At 43.9% G+C, this 23,124-nt stretch overlaps 1 protein-coding gene across 5 annotated transcripts in view; it reads left to right on the top strand.

Moving 5' to 3' along the window:
• ZZEF1 (zinc finger ZZ-type and EF-hand domain containing 1) overlaps window positions 1–23,124 on the top strand; it is a 137,764-nt gene that overhangs the window by 89,733 nt on the left and 24,907 nt on the right. For all 5 annotated transcript variants that reach the window (XM_063598863.1, XM_024926259.4, XM_063598864.1 and 2 more), the window contains 8 exons: window positions 432–597; window positions 1,525–1,787; window positions 2,702–2,853; window positions 8,171–8,321; window positions 9,975–10,114; window positions 18,238–18,515; window positions 19,524–19,698; window positions 20,264–20,396. In XM_063598863.1, coding sequence (XP_063454933.1) covers window positions 432–597; window positions 1,525–1,787; window positions 2,702–2,853; window positions 8,171–8,321; window positions 9,975–10,114; window positions 18,238–18,515; window positions 19,524–19,698; window positions 20,264–20,396 — 1,458 coding nt within the window. The remainder of the gene's footprint in view (window positions 1–431; window positions 598–1,524; window positions 1,788–2,701; window positions 2,854–8,170; window positions 8,322–9,974; window positions 10,115–18,237; window positions 18,516–19,523; window positions 19,699–20,263; window positions 20,397–23,124) is intronic.

The raw sequence follows: 23,124 nt of genomic DNA, 5'->3' as shown, positions 1-23,124 counted from the left end.
TTTTTATTTTTTTATTTTGGAAGTCTGTTTTCATCTGTGATTCTGGAGTGAAAAAGGAAGAGCAAATATCCTGATCAGTCCTCAGTGCTTGTTAACAGGAATACATCAACAGAGGCTTACTCTTTGTTAGTGGAGGGGTCACAGGAGACGGCTCACAAATTAACCTGTGGACTTGTTTCCACCAAATAGCAGTCCTGATAATACATTTGATCTCACTGTACCATTGCCGAGAAATTCTGTGCCAAGAGTCTCATTCATATGCCTCGAGCCACCCAGGCAGAGCACCCTGTCTCCAGAGAACGCCTGTGGGCCCTGTATCCCTGAGCAGTCACTTGGGAACGGCCCTGGTGCTGGGGTTGGTTTGGGTTTGGAAACTAGCCCATCTAGGAGCCCTCTACCTCATCCCCTCACACTGCTGTGTTTCTCCTCAGGTGGGGTGAAGCCTGAGGGCCACGGAGACGACCATGAAATGGTCAACATGGAGTTTACCTGTGACCACTGCCAGGGTTTGATCATAGGCCGGAGGATGAACTGCAATGTTTGCGATGACTTTGATCTTTGCTACGGATGCTATGCAGCGAAGAAATACTCCTACGGGTATGTCTCAGTTGCCCGTCGCCACCAGGCCTTTTATTTACACGTTCCTTCACTTGAAAAGGGACTTCTTTCTTGTTTTAAAAAAGTTTTTTTTTATTTAAAAAGTTAAACATAACCAAAAGTAAAGAGACTAACACAGTGAATCTTCATGTACCCATTACCCAGGTTCAGCAGTTAGGAAGATTTTGTAATGTGTGCTTAGTTTATTGCTTTTTTTTTTTTTCCTATGTTAAAGTATTTTAAAGCCAATTCCAGGACCGGGCTCGGTGGCTCACGCCTGTAATCCCAGCACTTTCAGAGGCCGAGGCGAACTCCTGTGGTCAGGAGTTCGAGATCAGCCTGCCCAACATGGAGAAACCCCGTCTCTACTAAAAATACAAAAATTAGCTGGGTGTGGTGGCGGGTGCCTGTAATCCCAGCTACTTGGGAGGCTAAGGCATGAGAATCGCTTGAACCTGGGAGGCCGAGGTTGCAGTGAGCTGAGACTGCGCCACTGCACTCCAGCCTGGGCGACAGAACGAGACTCCATCTCAAATAAATAAATACATAAATAAAGCAAATTCCAGGCCTTAAATTATTTCCTTCCTACATACTTTATACCCCCCTTTAAAAATTATGGGTTTTATTCACATTACCAAAATGCTATTACCACACCTTCCAAAATCACAATAAGCAATTCTTCCTTAGTCCAATTTCCGCAGACAACCTCTGGGGATTGTGAAACCCTGAAAGGCGTGTTCTGTGTTTGTGTTTCTTCATTTTTCTGGAGAGAGGGCCCACACCTTTCTTTCCATTTTCAGTAAGCGCATCCTAGAGGTGACTAATGCCCAGTTGCGACCACATGCTCTCCTAAGGCCCTGTGCTCCTGTTTGGAGCCACAGAAGCTTTTGGAGGGTTGTAAGCTTTAAATGTGTCTTGCCTTTGCAGCCATTTGCCTACCCACAGCATCACGGCCCACCCAATGGTAACCATTCGGATCAGTGACCGGCAGAGGCTCATCCAGCCATATATCCATAACTACTCCTGGCTGCTCTTTGCTGCCCTGGCTCTCTATAGCGCCCACCTGGCCAGTGCAGAGGATGTGGATGGGGAGAAGCTGGACCCCCAGACCCGCAGCAGTGCCACCACCCTGCGGAGCCAGTGCATGCAGCTCGTCGGGGACTGTCTGATGAAGGCTCATCAGGGAAAAGGTGACTTCCCAATGCACAGAAACCAAAACCAGCCCTCAGTTGCTGGTGAAAAAAAGCCTTGGCAAATGTAAAATACTAAGCTTAGTTTACAGGTGGCAACATCCACTTTTCCACAAAAGGGGCTTACCCTGGTGTGAAACTTAATTTTTAAGTTCCCCGATGGATTTTAGAGAAATGTTGGCATTGAAGTTCAACATTTAATTTCTCTGAAACTAATATTAATACCTCAAACTAATTTTAAATAATAATTAAAACTCTTTATATCTGTGGATGCAGTCTAGTATTTGAATCTACCAAACTTTGCTGAAAGAATCCAGACTTCTTAACCTGGAGTGTAAATCTGCTTCCACACAAGTGTATTCTAGATGAGAGCTGTTTACGAGTAAAATAGTTTAGCAATATATCGACATGAATCTGACTTGACTAAGGAGTGGTGGGAAGAAAGCAACTTGAAAGTTAAACCTTGGAGACATCTAAGTTCCTTCAGATAATGGCATCCCCATTCTAGTCAACATTAGGGAACCAGGCCTGTATGAGATAGCACATGGGTAACGCCAGCACCTTAGAGCAATTCCCATACCAGTTTGCCAGTGAGAATTGAGCAGTCTGATTGTGTGGGGCTACTATAAAAGTATAATGTTGACTATTTTCTAAATAGACAATCCTGTTATATGTTTTATCTTCTGTTGTTAATAAAGTGCAGGTATCCCTTGCTATTCAGCCTCTCACCATCTGAGATGAGGAGCTGAGTAGATTTAGACAGCAAGGGATGTTCACGTTGAGTCCTCTAGGATTTGGTTTGTGCAGAACTCATTTATTTATTTCTATATAATGGCAAAGTAACTTATGGCACTTGCTGAAAAGAACTCTCATTATAAAACTTCTAACCATTCTCTGATTTGCTTGCCACATAGGCCTTAAAGCTCTAGCTTTGCTGGGTGTATTGCCAGATGGGGACTCAAGCCCAGAAGATCAGGCCCTACCAGTCACTGTGCCCACCGGAGCGTCAGAGGAGCAGCTAGAGAAGAAAGCTGTCCAGGGTGCTGAGCTGTCAGAAGCAGGCAATGTAAATGACGATTCTTTACTACACAGAATCACAGGTTGAACTCTAGAGAGAGGCATTCACTCAGTGTAGCATAGCAGAGAGGTTAAGAGCACAGACTCCTAACCTAGACTGCTGGATTCACATGCCTGCTCCATCAAACCTTGGGCATGTTGTTATCATCTCTTCAGTGTTTGTTTTATTTTCTTTTGTTTTGTTTTGAAACAGGGTCTCGCTGTCACCCAGGCTGGAGTGCAGTGGCGTGATCTTGGCTCACTGCAGCCTTGACCTCCCCAGGTTGAAGTGATCCTCCCACTTCATCCTTCTGAGTACCTGGGGCCGCAGGCATGCGCTACCATGCCTGGCTAATTTTTGTATTTTTTGTAGAGACAGGGTTTCGCCATGTTGCCCAGGGTGGTCTTGAACTCCTGGGCTCAAGTGATCTTCTGGCCTTGGCCTCCCAAAGTGATGGGATTACAGGCATGAGCCACTGCACCCAGCCTGCCTCAGTTTTCTCATCTATAAAATGGGGATGATGATAATAATACTTGTAACATAGCCTTATTGTGAAGAGCTGTATATATGACGTACTTTGAGCTACCGTATGTCAAGTGCTTTGAAGAGTTGATAGTAAGTTCCATATCTGTGTTAACCACTCCCATTACCTGTCTCCTGGTAGTTTTTATAAGAATTAAACAAGATTGTGCACCTAAAGAAATTAATTGGCCAGGCACAGTGGCCTGTAATCCCAGCACTTTGGGAGGCCAAGGTGGGCGGATCACAAGGTCAGATGTTCAAGACCAGCCTGGCCAACAGGGTGAAACCCTGTCTCTACTAAAAATACAAAAAAAAAAAAAAATTATCCAGGCTGGTGTCACGTGCCTGTAGTCCCAGCTACTCGAGAGGCAGGGGAATCGCTTGAACCCGGGAGGCGGAGGTTGCAGTGAGCCAAGATGGCGCCACTGCACTCCAACCTGGGCGACAGCAAGACTCCATCTCAAAAAAAACAACAACAAAAAAGTCATTTCTAGCCCATGGTGTACACTGTATCTGTGTAGCTGTATTTATATTCAGTCAACAATTAGGTGTTACTGATGCTTACTGTTTACCAGGTAGACGCAGTAATTTACACATAGTTGCATAAACAGAAAAGCCATTCTGGATCCAGGTATAACCTGTGATAGTGGCACTAAAGATTGTTTTATGGAAGAGCACGCCATTGTTTCTATGATGCTGCCTCCAGAGCTTGAGTTTCTGCTGAAAAGGCCCTTGACTGCCACAGGGGTCGCTGATGTTGCTGTCCTCTGTCTGTCAGGTTGCTAGTTCAAGGATTCCCCCATCTGGTGGTTGTAGCTCACCAAGGTCCCATTCTCATGTGGAGGAATACAAAAGAAAAACTGGCCAGCAGAAACATCAACATTTTTATTATTTCCATTCAGCCAGAGAGTCAGTAGAAGACAGGCCACATAATCATCAAGCCTGTCTCTCAACCGTCCACATTTTTTCCATGAAACGTCTTCTGTAGGCGGCACTTTAACCACCCACGGATTATGATGGGAACAAAGAGAACATTGTTAGGAGAAATGGGATTAATCAGTAGTCCTCACCTTTGAGCCTGGGAATATTTGTATCTTCTTGTGAGCCCTCAGCATCTTAAAACTAACCTTCCACCCATAAGCACTGTGCTTCCCCGTTTATCCTTTTATTTATGTCAGAATGGACTTAATAGGGTTTTTTTATGGGTTTTTTTTAATTCAATGGATAAAAATCTATTACTTTTCTTATTTTTTTTGAGACAGGGTCTCACTCTGTTGCCCAGGCTGGAGTGCAGTGGTATGATCTTGGCTCACTGCAACCTCCACCTCCTGGGCTCCAATGATCCTCCTACCTCAGCCTCTCAAGTAACTGGGACTACAGGCGCCCACCACCACGCCCAGCTAATTTTTTGTATTTTTAGTAGAGACGGGTTTCACCATGTTAGCCAGGTTGGTCTCGATCTTCTGACCTCGTGATCTGCCTGCCTCGGCCTCCCAAAGTGCTGGGATTACAGGCGTGAGCCACTGCGCCCGGCCACTTTTCTTATTTTTTTTGAGACAGGGTCTCACTCTGTTGCCCAGGCTGGAGTGCAGTGGTATGATCTTGGCTCACTGCAACCTCCACCTCCTGGGCTCCAACGATCCTCCCACCTCAGCCTCTCAAGTAACTGGGACTTCAGGTGTATGCCACCATGCCAGCTAATTTTTGTAGTTTTTGTAGGGTTTTGCCATGTTACCCGGTTGGTCTCGAACTCCTGGACTCAAGCAATCCATCTGTCTCAGTCACCCAAAGTGCTAGGATTATAGGCCTGAGCCACTGTGCCTGACCCATTATTTATTTTGATGCTCAAATTGTCCCATGTTTGGGCAGTGGAAACTGCTCCTCCCTGGCTTTTGTGTTCTTTTGATATGTTGCCATTATTTTTTGAACAGTTCTTTAATTTTTGATAGAGAAAGATGTTTCAGGCTTGTTTTAGGCCTTCCCTGCTTCAGGATTGAAATGGGACTTTTTCCAAAGAGGTCCCAGGGCACTGTTTTTATTCTTGAGCCATTCCCACCTTTTGAGTCCTCTTCCCACCCACCAGCAGCCGGGTGCACCCAGGGTATCCTGCCTCTGGCTCTTCCTCTTAGTCTTCAAGTAAAGCTGCAAGCGATTTCCAGTACTGTCCCCACAACTGGACCTGAGTGTTGCCACTACAGTGGCCATAAGGACTGTATCCCATTGGGGCCCCTAGGACAGATCACTGTTTTTCAACTCTCACATGCTTCTAAGCAACCCCAGGGCCCTGGTAAGGGTATCTACCTTTTCTCCCTCCAATGACTAGAGATACTTTTTGTTTTCAACAACTGAGAAACTAACCTTAGCCAGAGGCATCATCCAGAAGATTCTGTTTACAGTGTCCTGTGATAACAGGAAAAAAGATAAGTCATTTGCCACAACTTGGGAATTATATTGTCTTCGCAAGTGCCATATGGTACAGGGAGTATGGTGTCGGGTCTTTTCAGAGGGTTCATTTAACAAAGCAAGTAGCTCTCCCAGTTTCATTCCTCTCTTAGGACAGTCTTACAGTCACATTTTTCTCAGAAAGAGATTGAAGGTAGGATTGATGTTGAGGTTACATATGCAGAGGGGAGGATGGGTTAGGTACCCCTGGGAGACGGCATGTCACCTCCTGAATGTTTGGTGTTGAATCACACTCCACCTTTGGCCCCAAAGAGTGAAAGTCAACGTTTGGCCTTCTCAGACCTGAAGCTGGGATGCCTCCACCATGCACAGAACACTTCCCATGTAGCCACAGTTCCACACATAAGCCTGTGTGACAATAGGGAAAGGCACCCTGAGGGTCCCAGGAGTGCAAACAGTCACTGGGGGGATTCTGAGTGACTTCTCAGGAAATGCAGCTGACAGCTGTCACCTTGCCCATCTGGGCAGCTCACCACTAGACTCCTGATTCCAGAAAAGTCTCCCACCTCCAGGAAGGGCCCCTTTAACAAGTCTCATTGCCAAAATGGGATTCTCAAAAGGGCATCAAAGGTATGTTTATTCTGTTTTTTAAAATAAAGAGGCCGGGCGTGGTGGCTCATGCCTGTAATCCCAGCACTTTGGGAGGCCAAGATGGGCGGATCGCAAGGTCAGGAGATCAAGACCATCCTGGCTAACACAGTGAAACCTCATCTCTACTAAAAATACAAAAAATTAGCTGGGTGTGGTGGCGGACACCTGTAGTCCCAGCTACTCGGGAGGCTGAGGCAGGAGAATCACTTGAACCTGGGAGGCGGAGCTTGCAGTGAGCCGAGATGGCGCCACTGCACTCCAGCCTGGGTGACAGAGCGAGACTCCATCTCAAAAAAAAAAAAAAAAAAAACAGCATCTAGGAAACAGCAGCTAGGAAAGAATGCTAAAACCTGGTAGAAAGGGTGTGATTAGTTAGGTTTAGGAGTAGCATCCGGTTTTGTTTGATCAAGTGACGTGTGGTTGGCTTTATGTACACCTTCCATGTTAATTAACAAAGGCAAATTCTATAGAAAACTAAGAGAGGAAATATACACAACCCACAACTCTGTCCCACAGCCCGCAGAATGCCAGTTTCTACAGCAATAAAATAGCTTCATCTGTGGCAGTGAAAACAATGTCATATTTCTAGGCTACAGAATTGATGTAGTCTTATCTTCATCATATTAAAGATAATGTTAGATACCAAGAATTTTCTAATTATTCTGTAAATAAAGGTTTGTTTGGTTTTCATACTGAAGAAAACAAAGTACATTAACGATAGTCACCAGAGTGTACTAGAAGGGAAGTCACAACTTTTTATACTCACAGAGTCAAAAGAAAAAGAAAGAAAGAATTTCATAGCTTTGTCTTTTTCCTCTGGGAACAACTTTTCCATACTTGGTTTCTGAAAGCTGAATAGAATGTATGAGAGGTTTTTAATAGAGCCATTTCTTATGGGACTGCAGGCTCTGACAGAGGGACATTTGGAAGATGGGGGATGCGATGCAATGGTTACTATCTTATTTTTTTTTTGAGACAGAGTCTTGCTCTGTCGCCCAGGCTGGAGTGCAGTGGCGCAATCTCGGCTCACTACAACCTCCTCCTCCTGGGTTGAAGCGATTCTCCTGCCTCAGCCTCCTGAGTAGCTGGGATTACAGGCTCACGCCACTACGCCCAGCTAATTTTTATATTTTTAGTAGAGATGGGGTTTCGCCATGTTGGCCATGCTGGTGTTGAACTCCTGACCTCAAGGGATCTGCCCGCCTTGGCCTCCCAAAGTGCTGGAATTACAGACATGAGCCATCACACCTAGCCCGACAGTTACTGTCTTAATTAGAATATAGATTTACCACAAGAAATGAGTGGCATAGGCGAGGCCTGGTAGCTCACGCCTGTAATCCCAGCACTTAAAGAGGACGAGGTGGGCAGATCACGAGGTCAAGAGATCGAAACCATCCTGGCCAACATGGTGAAACCCCGTCTCTACTAAAAATACAAAAATTAGCTGGGTGTGGTGGCACGCACCTGTAGTCCCAGCTACTCAGGAGGCTAAGGCAGGAGGATCGCTTGAACCTGGGAGGTGGAGGTTGCAGTGAGCCGAGATCACACCACTGCACTCTAGCCTGGTGACAGAGTGAGACTCTATCTCAAAAAAACACAAAAAAAGAAAAAAGAAATGAGTGGCATTTTCTAATGGCATTCAAAAGTTTTTTAGTCTATGAAGACTGGCTAATCATTAAAAAGTTATCATAATCATGGAGCAAACTTTGTTATAAGAAACCTTAATTCTTTTACACTTTTGTTTTTTTAGGGAAAGAGAGCTGTTCATGAGGAAGTCAGACCTGTAGATTTCAAGCAGAGAAATAAGGCAGATAAAGGTGTATCATTATCGAAGGATCCTTCATGCCAGACCCAAATTTCAGATTCACCTGCAGATGCTAGCCCACCTACAGGACTTCCAGGTAAAGACTATTTGACCATTATCTTCATCTCTTTCATCTTAAAATGCACATATACCCATCCCTGAGCTGTTTGTGGCACACAGCTTGACATTGGCTAGACGCCAGGGGTGCGTGGTTTCTCAGTTCTGTTCAGATGGTGCTGATGACACCTCGAACGTCATCTTTCTTCACTTTGACTGCTTTCCTACCTTATTTATTTCCTGTATTTACTAAGTGCTTCCTATATGCCAAACACAGTGCTAGACCTTGGGGATGAAACAGGGACTGAATCAGACAGATAGACACGTGGTTCCTGCCCTCATGGAGCTCACAGTCTAGGAGGGCTTAAGACACAGGTGCAGGTAACTGTAATTTGAGGCGGAATGAGGTGTAAGTGGGTGTTGACAGTGATTGGTGTCTCTCTGGGGCAGACTGTATCCTCATAAGGCTTTAGAGAGGGAGAGATCTAGGGGACCTTGAATGTGCTAGGATCTGCAATAGGGATGGGCGTTCGGAGAAGAAAGGACAACAGGAGCAAAGGCCCTAAAGTAGAGAAGTCCCTCTTGGCAGGTGTGTAGGGATGGAGTGGAACCCTAGAGGATGATAAAGGAGAGATGCTGCTGAAGGCCTCAGCCTGCCAGAGGATAGCAGCAGCAAGGTCAGAGCTGGCTTAGGAGGATTGAGGAGCATGCTGTGGGCTCAGGAGACTGGAGGCAAGTCCCAGCCTCCTCCTTATGGTGGCCCAGGAGTGCAGGATCTTCCCCACCTTCCTGCTCTGTGATGGCTGGGTGAGCACCTGGCCTTCTGCCCTCTGTCTGATGCTCATCTATGCAGTGTGTATCATTCTGAGTTCCAGAAAACAGTCTGACACTCCACATCAATCCAAATCATCAAAATTCACTGGAGTCTCATTCCCCTGAGGATCAGCATCCTGGTTCATAGGCAGTTTATTCATTCATCAAGTATTAAGTACCTGCCATGCTCCAGAAACACCTCTAGGTGCTTGAGATACATCACTGAAAGAAACAAAAATCTGAAAGAAGGCCGACAGTAAACAATAAATATAAATTATGTGGAATGTGAAAAGGTGATGAAATGCTGTGAGCACAGCAGAGCAGGCTCAGGGAAATGGGGAGGGCGGGGGTAAGAGAGCTCTGGGAGGACAGTCTTTCATTTAAACAGGGCTCAGGCAGGCCTCCTGGAGAAGGAAACAGCTGAGCGCAGACATGCCCAGCCATAGGCTTTTAAAATCCCAGCTTTAGGCCGGGAGCAGTGGCTCAGGCCTGTAATCCCAGCACTTTGAGAGGCTGAGGTGGGTGGATCACTTGAGGTCAAGAGTTGGAGACCAGCCTGGCCAACATGGTGAAACCCCGTCTCTACTGAAAATACAAAAATTAGCTGGGCAAGGTGGCGCGTGCCTGTAATCCCAGCTACTTGGGAGGCTGAGGTAGGAGAATTGCTTGAACCCGGGAGGTGGAGGTTGCAGTGAGCCGAGATTGTGCCATTGCACTGCAGCCTGGGCAACAGAGTAAGACTCCCTCTCAAATTTAAAAAATAAATGAATAAAATCCCAGCTTTATTCCGTAGCAGCACAGGGGACAGTGCAGTGGTTTACTTGCCCCTTCATACATGTGGAGACGCAGGCAAATTCTGAAAGTTTGTTTTACCACTTAGATGCTGAAGATTCAGAAGTGTCATCTCAGAAGCCCATAGAGGAAAAAGCAGTTACTCCAAGCCCTGAGCAAGTGTTTGCTGAGTGTTCCCAGAAGAGGACTTTGGGATTACTAGCAGCCATGTTACCTCCCTTAAAGTCGGTAAGGGCAATTTATTTTTAAAAGAGGGGGTGGTGGTATGCATAGAAAAAGGTTTTGGAAAGCCATATACTGAAACCAATGATGACAATCATTTCTGTATCCTTAAGGTAGGATTAGAAGTTATAATTATTTTCTTCTGACCCTTCCTATATTTTGTAAATATATATATATGTGTGTGTGTGTATAAAACAATATATTTATATATAATACTTATAATGATTTTTTCTACCTTATTTTGAAAAGTTTTAATCTCATAGAAAACTTCAAAGAACAATGAATGAAGATCTTCACCTAGATTCACCAGTTGTTAATATTTTGCTTTATCTCTGTTTATATTTTTTTCCTGAACTTTTGAAAATGAGTTGAAGCCATCATTGACACTTCACCCTCAATACTTCTCTCCTTAAAGTACATTCTCCTATATAACCACAATGTCATTATTATGCTTACAGTTTTTAGCATTGATAGAATAGTTTTATACATATAGCCTAAATACAGATATTCCCAATTATCCCCAAAATGTGCCTTACAGGTTTTTTTTTTTTAAATCAGGATCCTCTTAAAAATTCTGTTGTATTTAGATGTCATGCTGATTTTGTCTTTAATCTGCTTCCCTTGCCTTTTTTTAAACTTTCAAAACATTGACATTTTAAAAACTCTGAACAGTTTAGGTATGCCTTCATTATTCTTTTTCATAATTTTCTAGACTGTTCCTGTAAATATATTTTTTCCATATGAACTTTAGTGTCATATTTATCATATTAAAGAAGAGATCCTGTTAGCTTTTTCACTGAGCTGATAATGAATTTATTTATTAATTTAGGAATAGCTGACAATCTTTACAGTGGTCTCCCACTTTTTCTAGTAAACAGAGAGGAATCAGAGACAAAGCTAGCAGGCTGCTGAAACAGGATTTTCCAAGTTGGCAGGACTTTGGGGAAGGGAAGGTGCCTGCAGGACCCAAGGTTTGGTCCTCAGATTTTTGAGTCCAAGGACTTTTTTTTTTAGCAGTTTGCCTGGAGATGCTCAGACTCAGAGGAGCATTTTTACGCGAACTTTTACGTGGGAGTTGAGGCTGATTTATAAATCAGTCACAATTCACAGGGGTATGTGTCTGGCAGGAAAATCATGTGTTCCCTCTTGGTATGGAAATCCCTCCAGAAGACCACATTGTAGCTCAGAAGGTTGTATGGTGCACGTGGAACTAGAATGAGGAGAACAGGATATTTTGAAGATGTGTTTTTCTTCACCTGGATGAATTGGCCGGACCTGTCTAGGTAGCTGGTAATTCACCTCTGAAATCAGTACCCTCAGGCTTGGACAGTGCAGTCACTATCCTGGTCTTTGCCTGCCCTCCCCAACCTTTGGAGGCTGAGCAGGCACATGAGCCCGAGCCTTTGTTCTCTCTTAATAGCCATGACTGATTTCTGCTAACTTTAGCTGCCTCAGCTGCCTCTGTGTCAATTAGAGCTGCACCTTTTCCATAGCTCACTGGGTAGCACGTTGAGCAACCATCTATCTCTTGGGGTAGGGCCCTTCTGCAATTGGCTCGTAGCCTTTTTATGTTGATTTTACCAATTTCACTGTAAGAGTGACCTTTTCCTGACTGGATCTCAGCTATGTTATAACCATGTGTGTTACGGGCAGCCAGCTTACTTCTGATGGGATGACCTGGTTAACTGCTCTGTGCCAGCCGACTGTCCCCATCCCAGCCCTGCTCCAATGAACATTTTTCCCTGCCCCTTCCTAAGTTATTTTCTCCTTTCTTTGTAATCATTCATGAAGTCTGTATCATATTTCTTATAGAAACATGGTTATAGTTAAATTTTTACCCACTTTTTTCAGCCTGTATTTCTCTCTTAATTAACAGTGTAACCTTTTTACCTTCTCTTCCAAACAAAGTGAGACCTTTTATTCCTTGACAAGATGAGATGCTTTTATTTCATCATATCCCAAGTGTGCAAATTATCTGTAATTTTAGCTCTGGATCATTTGGTTGGTTGGCTGCTTTGGAGTTTTTTGTTGTATCTTTTGGATTTTGCCTCTCTCAAACTACTTTTAGAATTTTAGACCATATGGTAATTAATGATTGATAGTTACAGTGTGTTGGCTGCATGTTATTTATTAGTTACTATTTCTTCCTTCTGAATTATTTACTCTAATTCGTTTTTTGTTGTGCTAGAATACTTCCTCAAGTACTTTTTGAGGAAAGGCTACAGGTAAAGATGGGAGACAGTCTGGGTGTGGAATTACGGGGACACAGTCCTTTTCATCTGGACCCCTGTGACATTGCTGCATAGTCTTCCACCATCTAGAACAACCGATGAGAAGTCCAGTATTAACATGATATCAACTGATTTTTTTTGCCTAAATATTTTCTTTTTTTAACCCTTGGAATTCAGACGTTTCATTAGACCGTGTCAAAATAGATATTATCTCTGTGAGAAAGGTTTTGTAAAATAATTTTTAAAAAGATGTTCTCGGCCGGGCATGGTGGCTCACGCCTGTAATCCCAGCACTTTGGGAGGCCAAGGCGGGCAGATCATGAGGTCAGGAGATCGAGGCCATCCTGGCTAACACGGTGAAACCCCATCTCAACTAAAAATACAAAAAAATTAGCCGGGCGTGGTGGCGGGCGCCTGTAGTCCCAGCTACTCGGGAGGCTGAGGCAGGAGAATGGCGTGAACCCGGGAGGCGGAGGTTGCAGTGAGCCGAGATTGTGCCACTGCACTCCAGCCTGGGCGACAGAGTGAGACTCTGTCTCCAAAAAAAAAAAAAAAAAAATGTTCTCTTTCTATGTGCCTTCCCAGCATCATTTGCTTTTCTGATTAAAAACTCCATTTTTACTTCAGCTAAGGAAATGCCTTTCTGCCATTGTTTGGCTTTGCTTCTGTATCTGCCCCATTTGCATCTCCTGGATGCAGGGTGGATTTGTTTGTTTGTTTGTTTGTTTGTTTGTTTGAGATGGTGTCTCACTCTGTCCCCCAGGCTGGAGTTCAGTGGTGCGATTTCAGCTCACTGCAACCTCCACCTCCTGGGTTCAAGCAATCCTTGTGCCTCAGCCCCCTGAGTAGCTGGGATTACAGGCACATGCCACCATGCCCAGCTGATTTTTGTGTTTTTTTAGTAGAGATGGGGTTTCATTATGTTGGACAGGCTGGTCTAGAACTGCCGATCTCAAGCAGTCTGCCCACCTCGGCCTCCCAAAGTGCTGGGATTACAGACGTGAGCCACTGCGCCTGGCCAGGATGGACCCCTTGAATCTACCCTCCATCTTTTCTTCAGTTTGGTTGTATTTTTCATGTTTATCTCTTGTTCTGAGAGATTTCATTAAGTTGACTTTTTAAAATCACCACTGAGGTTATTTTCCCCTAATAATCTTTTTTTTTTGGCAGGCACTTTGGAGGGCAAATTATTAGTTTTATTTTAGTGTAAAAACTGCCTAGATAGAGTCCTATAAGGAATATATAAAGAACTCTTACAACCCAGTAATAAAAAGACCTCTGTCACCATAGGTTAGTTTTGCTTGTTTTGAAACTTTGTATAGCTGGAGTAAGTTGCTGCATTCCTCTTGCCTGGTGGTGGTGGTTTTTTTTGGTTTTTTTTTTTTGAGACAGAGTCTTGCTCTGTTGCCCAGGCTGGAGTGCAGTGGAGCAATCTTGGCTCACTGCAGCCTCTGCCTCCCGGGTTCAAGTGATTTCTCGTGCCTCAGCCTCCCAAGTAGCTGGGACTACAGGAATGTGCCACCACACCCAGCTAATTTTTATATTTTGAGTAGAGCCAGGGTTTCACCATGTTGGCTAGGCTGGTCTTGAACTCCTGGCCTCCAGTGATCCACCCACCTCGGCCTCCCAAAGTGCTGGAATGACAGGCGTGAGCCGCTGCGCCCGGCCTGTGTCTGGCTTCTTCTGCTCAACATTATGTTTGTGAGATGCATCCATGTTATTGTGATTAGTTTCCTTTATTCATTTTCACTGTTATCCAGAATTCCATTATATGAATATGCCATAATTTTAAAGTTCACGTTACTGTTGTTAAGTGTTTCTAAACTGGAAATTACTCCAGATGGTACTATGAGCACACCTCTCTGTGGCTTTTGATGAGCATCTGAATGCAGGCCGAATTTGGCCTGCCAAACAGTTTCTGCCGTTGTTTGTACCAGTTCACACTCCCTGCCAAATAGTTTCTGCAATGTTTGTACCGGTTCACACTCCCACGGCAGCACATGAAAGCTTTATTTGCTCCATATCCTCTCAAATTTAGAAATAATTACAAACTTATGTAAAAGTTAAAAGTACTATACGAATAATTTTGTGCCTGAAAGTTGCCAAGTTCATGCCATATTACTTCTAAATATGTTAGTGTGTGTTTTCTACAAACAAGGAGATTCTCCTGTGTAACCAGACAGCAGTCATCAAAGTCAGAGAAATTAACATCAGTACATTGCTGCCATCTAATGCTTACTCCCTATTCAAGTTTCACTAGTTTGCTCCAAAAGTGTCTTTCATGGCAGGAGGATCAGAATTAATGTATAGGCCAGGCACAGTGCCTTGAATCGGTAATCCCAGCACTTTGGGAGACCAAGTAGGAGGGTTGCTTGAACCCAGGAGTTCGAGACCAGCCTGGGAAACATAGCAAGACTCTATCTACAAAAAAATAGAAAAATTTACCAGGCATGGTGGCACACACCTATAGTCTCAGCTACTTGGGAGGCTGAGGCAGGAGGATCACTTGAGCCCAGGAGGTTGAAGTCATAGGGAGCCAAGGTTGCACCTCTGCATTCCAGTTTGGGCAATAGGGTAAGACTGTCTCTTAAAAAAAGAAAAAGAAAAAGAATGAACGTGTAGCAGTTTGTTGTCATGTCTTTTAATCACCTCTAGTCTTTAACAGTTATCAGTCTTTACTTTCGTGATCATGATGCTTTTGAAGATCACAGGCCACCTATTGTGTGGAATGTCCTCCTCTTTGGGGTTGGAGTTTATCAGATGTCTCCTCGTAATTAGATTCAGGCTTTGCCTCTTGGGCAGGAAGATCACAGATGAGATGCTGCATTCTCATTGCAGCCTGTCAGGTGGAACACAGTTTTGACGTATTTCATTACTGATCATGTTTACTTTGATCACTGGATTAAGTGGTGTCCATTAGCCTTTTCTACCATAATCTTTCCCCTTTTGTTATTAGTAAATATTTAGTGGGGAGAGTCTTTGAAACTATGTAAATACCCTGTTTCTCATCAAACAATTTATTTAGTTAGTTAGTTATATCAGTATGGGTTCATGATTTCCTGTTTTACTCCATGAGCTATAATCCATTATTCTGATTACTTATTTTGACCAGTGGGAACCCATTCACGCTGACTTCTGTGTCCTTTTGACATATCCCCATCATTTCAGCACTTCTTAAATTCTCCCTCCCCTAGCCCTAGAATCAGCCATTTCTGTAAGGTGACCTCATTCCTTTTGGTAGAGGATAGTATGTAGAAATGGCTTGAGCACTAGGTGGGTTCATTGCTAACAGGGTGTCACTGCTCCCCAGTCTTCCCAGTGCGGGCAGGTGGGGTGCAGGGGGAGAGAGAGAGAGAGAGAGAGAGAGAGAGAGAGAGAGAGAGAGAGTGTGTGTGTGTGTGTACACTCTATATATTTATTTAGAGCAGTGATTCTTTTTTTTTTTTTTTTTTTTTTTTTAAGACGGAGTTTCCCTCTTGTCGCCCAGGCTGGTGTGCAGTGGTGCAATCTCTGCTCACTGCAACCTCCGCCTCCCAGTTCAAGTGATTCTCCTGCCTCAGCCTTCCTAGTAGCTGGGATTACAGGCATGTGCCACCACGTCTGGCTAATTTTTGTATTAGTAGAGATGAGGTTTCACCATGTTGGTCAGGCTGGTCTTGAACTCCTGACCTCAGGTGATCCACCCACCTCGGCCTCCCAAAGTGCTGGGATTACAAGCGTGAGCCACCGCGCCCGGCCTTAGAGCAGTGATTCTCAAACTGAAGGTATCCAATATGGCTATTTGACAATGCCTTGAGACATTTTTGACTGTCACAACTCAGGGAATGCTCCTGGAATTCTAGCGGAGTCTAGATTATAGGAATTGCTGCTAAACATTTTTAAATGCACAGGTGCCACTTACCCCACACACACATGAGAATTATCAGACCTAAATTTCAGTAGCACTGAGGTTGAGAAACCCTGATTTGAAGAATCCAGTCTTTAACGGTGAGAATCCTGGATCCCATCATCCTTCGTATAATTACCTACTGGATCAGTCTCACATCTCTGCTGCTGGTTCTTCTTTTGAGGTGTCCTCCTTTCCTTGTTTCGACTCTTTTTTTTTTTTTTTTTTTTTGGACAGGCTGTAGTGCAGTGGTGCAATCTCGGCTCACTGCAACCTCTGCCTCCCCGGTTCAAGCGATTCTCCTGTCTCAGCCTCCTGAGTAGCTGGAATTAGAGGCGCCTACCACTACACCTGGCTAATTTTTATATGTTTAGTAGGGACAGGGTTTCACCATGTTGGCCAGGCTGGCCTTGAACTCCTGACCTCAGGTAATCCCCCTGCCTCGGCCTCCCAAAGTGCTGGGATTACAGTGGACTCTTGACATGGATACCTCCCCACCACACTTGGGTCTGTCTCTCTAATCCAGGTTGCCCCCTTGCAGTGAGACGACCCCTCACCCGCAACAGGCTGCTACTCAGTGGCAACACTCTCCTTATGCTGTTTGGACTCTGAACCCCTGTGTGAGGGTGAACTCCCCGCACAGATGCCCTCACCTCTCCACTTAGGTTCGGACACTCACATCAGGCTGTTCTTCTGCGTTTTTGCCCTCCTCCCCTCACTCGGAGCCCAAGCTCCAACTCCAGAGGCCTGGGCATTCCTGGGCTTGAGTGACTTCCTCAGCCACCTGTGCTCTGACTCCTCTGCCAGGCCTTCTCCATGGAAATTCCATACCCTGCTTGGGTTCTGACACCATGTGGCCTCCACCAGACCAACCCCCTGCCTAGATGCCTTCGGAGTTCTTGGACTGTGACACCCCTACCAGGCTGCTGTGTCAGAAAGACGCCTTCTTGAGAATCACTTTTTATTTCCAAGAACTTTTTGTTCTTTGATTGCTTTGTTTTCATACTATGGATATAGTGCCCTCTTGAGTCACACTGAGGATAACAACTCAGACATTGTAAAAGCTTTCTTCAGTTTTGTGCATTTTTTTCCTGTGGAAAATAACAAATGGTGTAAGTATAGAAGTGTTTGTACCAGGCCGTTTAGCTGAATGGTTTTTATAATAATGAAGAACTGGAAACAAAGTATTAATAAGTTGCAAGACACTATTTAAAGAAAGAAAAACAACTATTTAAAATTTAAAATTTATTTTACATATACATACATACACAAATATATATATACACACACAGACATGTTGTTTGTTTTTTGAGACGGTGTCTCACTCTGTCACCCAGGCAGGAGTGCAGTTGGCATGACCATGGCTCACTGCAGCCTCCACCTCCTGGGCTCAAGCAGTCCTCTCACCTCAGCCTCCCAAGTAGCTGGGACTACAGGCACGTACCACTATGCCTGGCTAATTTTTTGTATTTTTTGTAGATACAGGGTCTCACTATGTTGCCCAGGCTGGTCTTGAACTCCTGGGCTTGAGTGACTCTCCCGCCTTGGCCTCCCAGAGTGCTGGGATTACAGGTGTGAGTCACTATGCCTGGCCTGTTTTACATATATCATGTGTAAATATGCATAGAAAAAGGTTGAAAGACTATTCATCAAACTTAACAGTGGTTATCTCCTGGCCATGCTTGCAGGGAGGGGATTTAGGGGAGCTTTAACTTTTGCATGTTTCTGAATTATTTAAATTATTTTACAATGGACATTTTGAAAGGTGAGGGGGAAACCAAGTATTTTAAGTTTCTTTTTCAGGGTAAAGAAATATTAGAAGTAGGATTGTAAGATGAGAGCTGAGGATGTTTATTTTGTAAGTGATTATACATATGGCATTTATGAAAGCTACAAGCATGATTCCGTTAGCACTAGGCCACCTGTAAATAAGGTAGGAGGGAGATATAATATTTAGCAGGTTTGGTTATGTGGATTTTGTACTGAACAGATTTCTCTCCCTCTCTTGGCAGGGCCCCACAGTTCCCCTGGTAGACCTGGAGCACGTCCTTCCACTCATGTTTCAGGTTGTCATCTCAAACGCAGGCCACCTGAATGAAACCTACCATCTCACCCTGGGTCTTCTCGGCCAGTTAATTATCCGTCTTTTGCCAGCAGAGGTAGACGCCGCAGTGATCAAAGTCCTCTCAGCCAAACACAACCTGTTTGCTGCAGGGGACAGTTCCATTGTGCCAGATGGCTGGAAAACCACTCACCTGCTCTTTAGCCTGGGAGCTGTGTGTCTGGACAGGTAGCCTTGGTCCTTGCTCCTCTAACCACCTGCCCTCTATCCCACCTTGGTGTTTATTTGTTTAAGTTGAAGGTCTGGCTGTTGATTAATTTCGGTGTGCTACAGTTGTGTTGTCTGAGAGTTTTGTGGAAATAGAATTAGGTTCATGAGCAATGCTGTCAACCCACATTAAAACTGTGCTTAACACCAACGTTAAAACAGCTGAGCAGTCTCGACACTGGCTGCTGATTCAACTCTCTAATGAGGCATATTCTGTTTCTTATGAGTGGTAAGTGTGGGCCTTGAGGTTGAAGCAAATAAATCTGTTTTCGTTGTAAAAGTAACATAACCACAACACCAAATTTGGAAAACAGAAATGAAGAAATAAGCTGGGCACGGTGGCTCACATCTGTAATCCCAGCACTTTGGGAGGCTGAGGCGGGTGGATCACGAGGTCAGGAGTTCGAGACCAGCCTGGCCAACATAGTGAAACCCTGTCTCTACTAAAAATACAAAGAAAATTAGCCGGACATGGTGGCGTGTGCCTGTAATCCCAGCTACTCCGGAAGCTGAGGCAGGAGAATCACTTGAACTCAGGAGGCGGAGGTTACGGTCAGCAGAGATCGCGCCATTACACCCCAGCCTGGACGACAGAGCAAGACTCCGTCTCAAAAAAATAATAAAAGAAGGAAAAAAGTCACCCTGACTTGTACCATTTTAATACATCTGGTGCTATCTCACTACATTTTCTTCTGTGTTTGAATATGAGTGTGCATGTGCACACACACAGGTGATTTTTATAGAGATTTTTGGAAACACAGCCGTAGGGGGTGAGTAGGTAAGTAACAAGCCTTGATTTTGTTTGCTCTTTTGCTCACCATTATACGAAAAGCATTATTCTGGTAGTTTTTAAGCTAGTTAATGAATGGCTCTTTGAAGGCCTCTGGGTCTGCCTTGGAGTGTAGTGAGCTCTAATGAGTTGAGTTTGGAGCCCTGTGTACTGCCCCTAATGGAGCTCTTGCCTTCCAGCCGTGTGGGCTTGGACTGGGCGTGCTCCATGGCAGAGATCCTGCGGTCACTCAACAGTGCCCCACTGTGGCGTGATGTCATTGCCACCTTCACAGACCACTGCATCAAGCAGCTGCCATTCCAGCTGAAGCACACCAACATCTTCACCCTGCTCGTGCTGGTTGGCTTCCCCCAGGTACCACACTCTGAAGGCCTGAGGGCCTGGTCACCCCTTCCAGTCTTCACTATACACACCAAAGCCTCTGTGGCTTCTGGATATATAGGCATAGATCTCTTTGGAAGCTTTTTCCTTTGCCTGTACACCTTGCTTTCGTAGTATTGAAGTATTGTCAAGATTATGGGATGGTTTATTCAACTTGCATTTTTAACGGTTAAACATTTGACTCATTTATTAGCCAGTAGTTGGCTTTGAATAATAGGTGACTGTAATATATCAAATTACAAAGAACTTCAAAGAAAATTGTCTTTCATTTTGGCATTCATCTTGACCTTATTTCTAATTTTCATGTCCCTCAACTAATTAGGACAAAGGGGGCTGTAAAAACATGGCCTCATCCAGCAAGGACTTAAACCAATTCTGTGCCAGCCTGTGGCAGACTCTTTGGACTTAGAGATGAGAAGATCGCTATCCTTGCATGCTTGTTGAAATCAGAGGCACAAAGGGGGCTGGGCTTATGGCTAAGAATTCTTTCTTGTCTCCATGTTTGAGTTGCCTTTCTATCTCTGTCTACCACGTTTAGGTCCTCTGTGTGGGAACCCGCTGCGTTTATATGGATAATGCCAATGAACCCCATAATGTGATCATCTTGAAGCACTTTACTGAGAAGAACAGGGCTGTGATTGTTGATGTCAAAACTCGGAAGAGGAAAACAGGTACCATGCGTAATTATTTTTTTCTAAGAATGGAAGAAAAATGCCTAATCCCTGCGTACCCTAAAATCAGTGAAATTACCTTGGCTCTTGGCCTGCGTGTGATTTTTTTTAAGAGCAAGTTATAGCTCCCCGAGCTTTTTTTTCCTTATTTCTGAAATGATGTATTGAATTGGGATAATTTCAAAGGCCCCTTTCCATGCTGTCTTTTTGTGTATATGGCTCTGTGTTTTTTGGTTGGCTAGATATATAGGTTCTGAACATTTAATTTCTCCATTTGCTGGTGTCATTTACTTTCTATGGGTAATTTAAACATATTACAGAGTCAGGTGACTACATGGAGTCAGGTGGCTGCACTTAAAATAATTGTATTAGAATTCATGTAACTTTCCATTTTGTTTTATCAGTATAACATTGAAAGTATTATATCACAAATGCCCTTTTGACTTAGTTTGCCAAGGCCCAGGCAATCTGGAGTATCTACCCATTACATTCCCAGTTCTGCTCGTGAAGCCTTCTGCATTTTCACTCAGTGTCAGCACTAGGCAGTGTCTGTGCTGTTTTCGTGTATGTAAATGTCTAAGATCTTTTCTTTTGCGTGTGAACATCCATTTGATCCAGGACCATTTGTTGAACAGGCCATCCTTTCTCCATCGAATTATCTTGGAATCTTGTCGAAAATTGACACACATGTATCTGTCTATTTATGGATTCTATTATGTTTCATTAATCTATATGTCCTTACTTCAGTACTATACTTTTTTTACTATTGTAAATTTATTTATTTATTTATTTATTTATTTATTTATTTATTTATTTTTGAGACCAAGTCTCACTCTGTTGCCCAGGCTGGAGTGCGGTGACACGATCTCAGCTCACTGCAACCTCCGCCTCCTGGGTTCCAGCGATTCTTCTGCCTCAGCCTTCCAAGTAGTTGGGATTACAGGCACGTACCACCACACTTGGCTAATTTTTTGTATTTTTAGTAGAGACGAGATTTTACCCTATTGGCCAGGCTGGTCTCAAATTCCTGACCTCAGGTGATCTGCCTGCCTCAGCCTCCCAAAGTGCTGGGATTACATGCATGAGCCACTGCGCCCAGCCTAACGTTTGTATTTTTAGTAGAGATGGGGTTTCACCATGCTGGCCAGGCTGGTCTCAAACTCCCGACCTCAAGTGATCCACCTGTCTCGGCCTCCCAAAGTGCTGGGATTACAAGCATGAGCAACCGCATCTGGCCAGACTATTTTAAATTTGTATAAAATTTTGAAATCAGGTCTTTCAGCTTTGCTCTTTTTCAGAATTGTTTTGACTCTTCTAGTTTCTTTGTCTTTTTGTGTAAGTTTTAGAATCAGCTTCTATAAAAGAATTTCTATCAGTTTCTATAAAAGAGCCTGCAGGAGCCAGGCGCAGTCGCTTACATCTGAAATCCCAGCACTTTGTAGAGACCCCCATCACTACATAAAATAAAATAAGTAGCCAGGCGTGGTGGCATGCTGTAGTCCCAGCTACCTGGGAGGCTGATGTGGGAGGATCACCTGCAGTGAGCTGTGATCTCCACTATAGCCTGGGCAACAGAGCAAGACCCTGTCTCAAAAAAGTATATGGCCTTCTGGGATTTTGATTGGCATTGCATCGAATCTATAGATTAATTTGGGACAATACCTTAACCAGACAGATGTTCCTCAGTTTATAATGGGGTTATGTCCTGATAAACCCATTATAAAGGTTGAAAAATCATTACGTTGAACCATTGTAAGTCAGGGACTTCTATATTGAGTGCATGGTACATCATTCAGTTTATTTAGAGAATAAATTTAGTTTTCTTTAATTTCTCTCAGCCTGGCATATTGGGGTATGAGCCGTCTTCTCTTATTTTCTGATTGTGGCAACTTATGTCTTCTCTTTTTGTTTCCTAGATAGTCTAGCCAGAGATCTGTCAAGTTATTTGATCTTTTCAAAGGACCAACTTTGGTTTCATTCATTTTTCTTTTATTTCTGTTTGCTGTTTCTTTGATTACTGCCCAGATAAATTTCCTTATTTCTTCTGGCTTTGTGTTTAATGTGTTGTTACTGCTTTTCCGGTTTCTTTTTTTTTTTTTTTTTTTTTTTAATAGACAGGTTCTCACCATGTTGCCCAGGCTGATCTCAAACTGCTGGGCTCAGGTGATCCTCCTGCCTTAGCCTCCCAAAGTGCTGGAATAACAGGCATGAGTTACCACACCTGGCTGCTTTTCTGGTTTCTGTCTTTTTTTTTTTTTTTTTTTTTGAGATGGAGTTTTGCTCTTGTTGCCCAGGCTGGAGTGCATTGGCATGATCTCAGCTCACTGCAACCTCCACCTCCTGGGTTCAAGTGATTCTCCTGCCTCAGCCTCCTGAGTAGCTGAGATTACAGGCACATGCCACCATGCCTGGCTAATTTTTGTATTTTTAGTAGAGACAGGGTTTACCATGTTGGTCAGGCTGGTCTCGAACTCCTGACCTCAGTGATCCACCTGCCTCAGCCTTCCAAAGTGCTGGGATTACAGGTTTCTTAAGGTAGGAGCCATCACTGATTTGAGACCTTTCTTCCTTGGCAATAGAAGAATTTTAATGTTGTGCGTTTCCTTTTAAGTATGACTTTAGCCACATCTACTATTTTTTTTTCTTTTTCGGTGTCCCTTGGATTCAGTAGGAACATCTCACAATTTTTTTTATGATATATTATCATTTTCATTTAGGTCACAATATA

Source organism: Pan paniscus, chromosome 19, assembly GCF_029289425.2.
Source record: "Pan paniscus chromosome 19, NHGRI_mPanPan1-v2.0_pri, whole genome shotgun sequence".
Taxonomy (NCBI): Eukaryota; Metazoa; Chordata; class Mammalia; order Primates; family Hominidae; genus Pan; species Pan paniscus.
The sequence above is the reverse complement of the archived record's forward strand: the minus strand, read 5'-3'. Positions and strand labels throughout refer to the sequence as shown.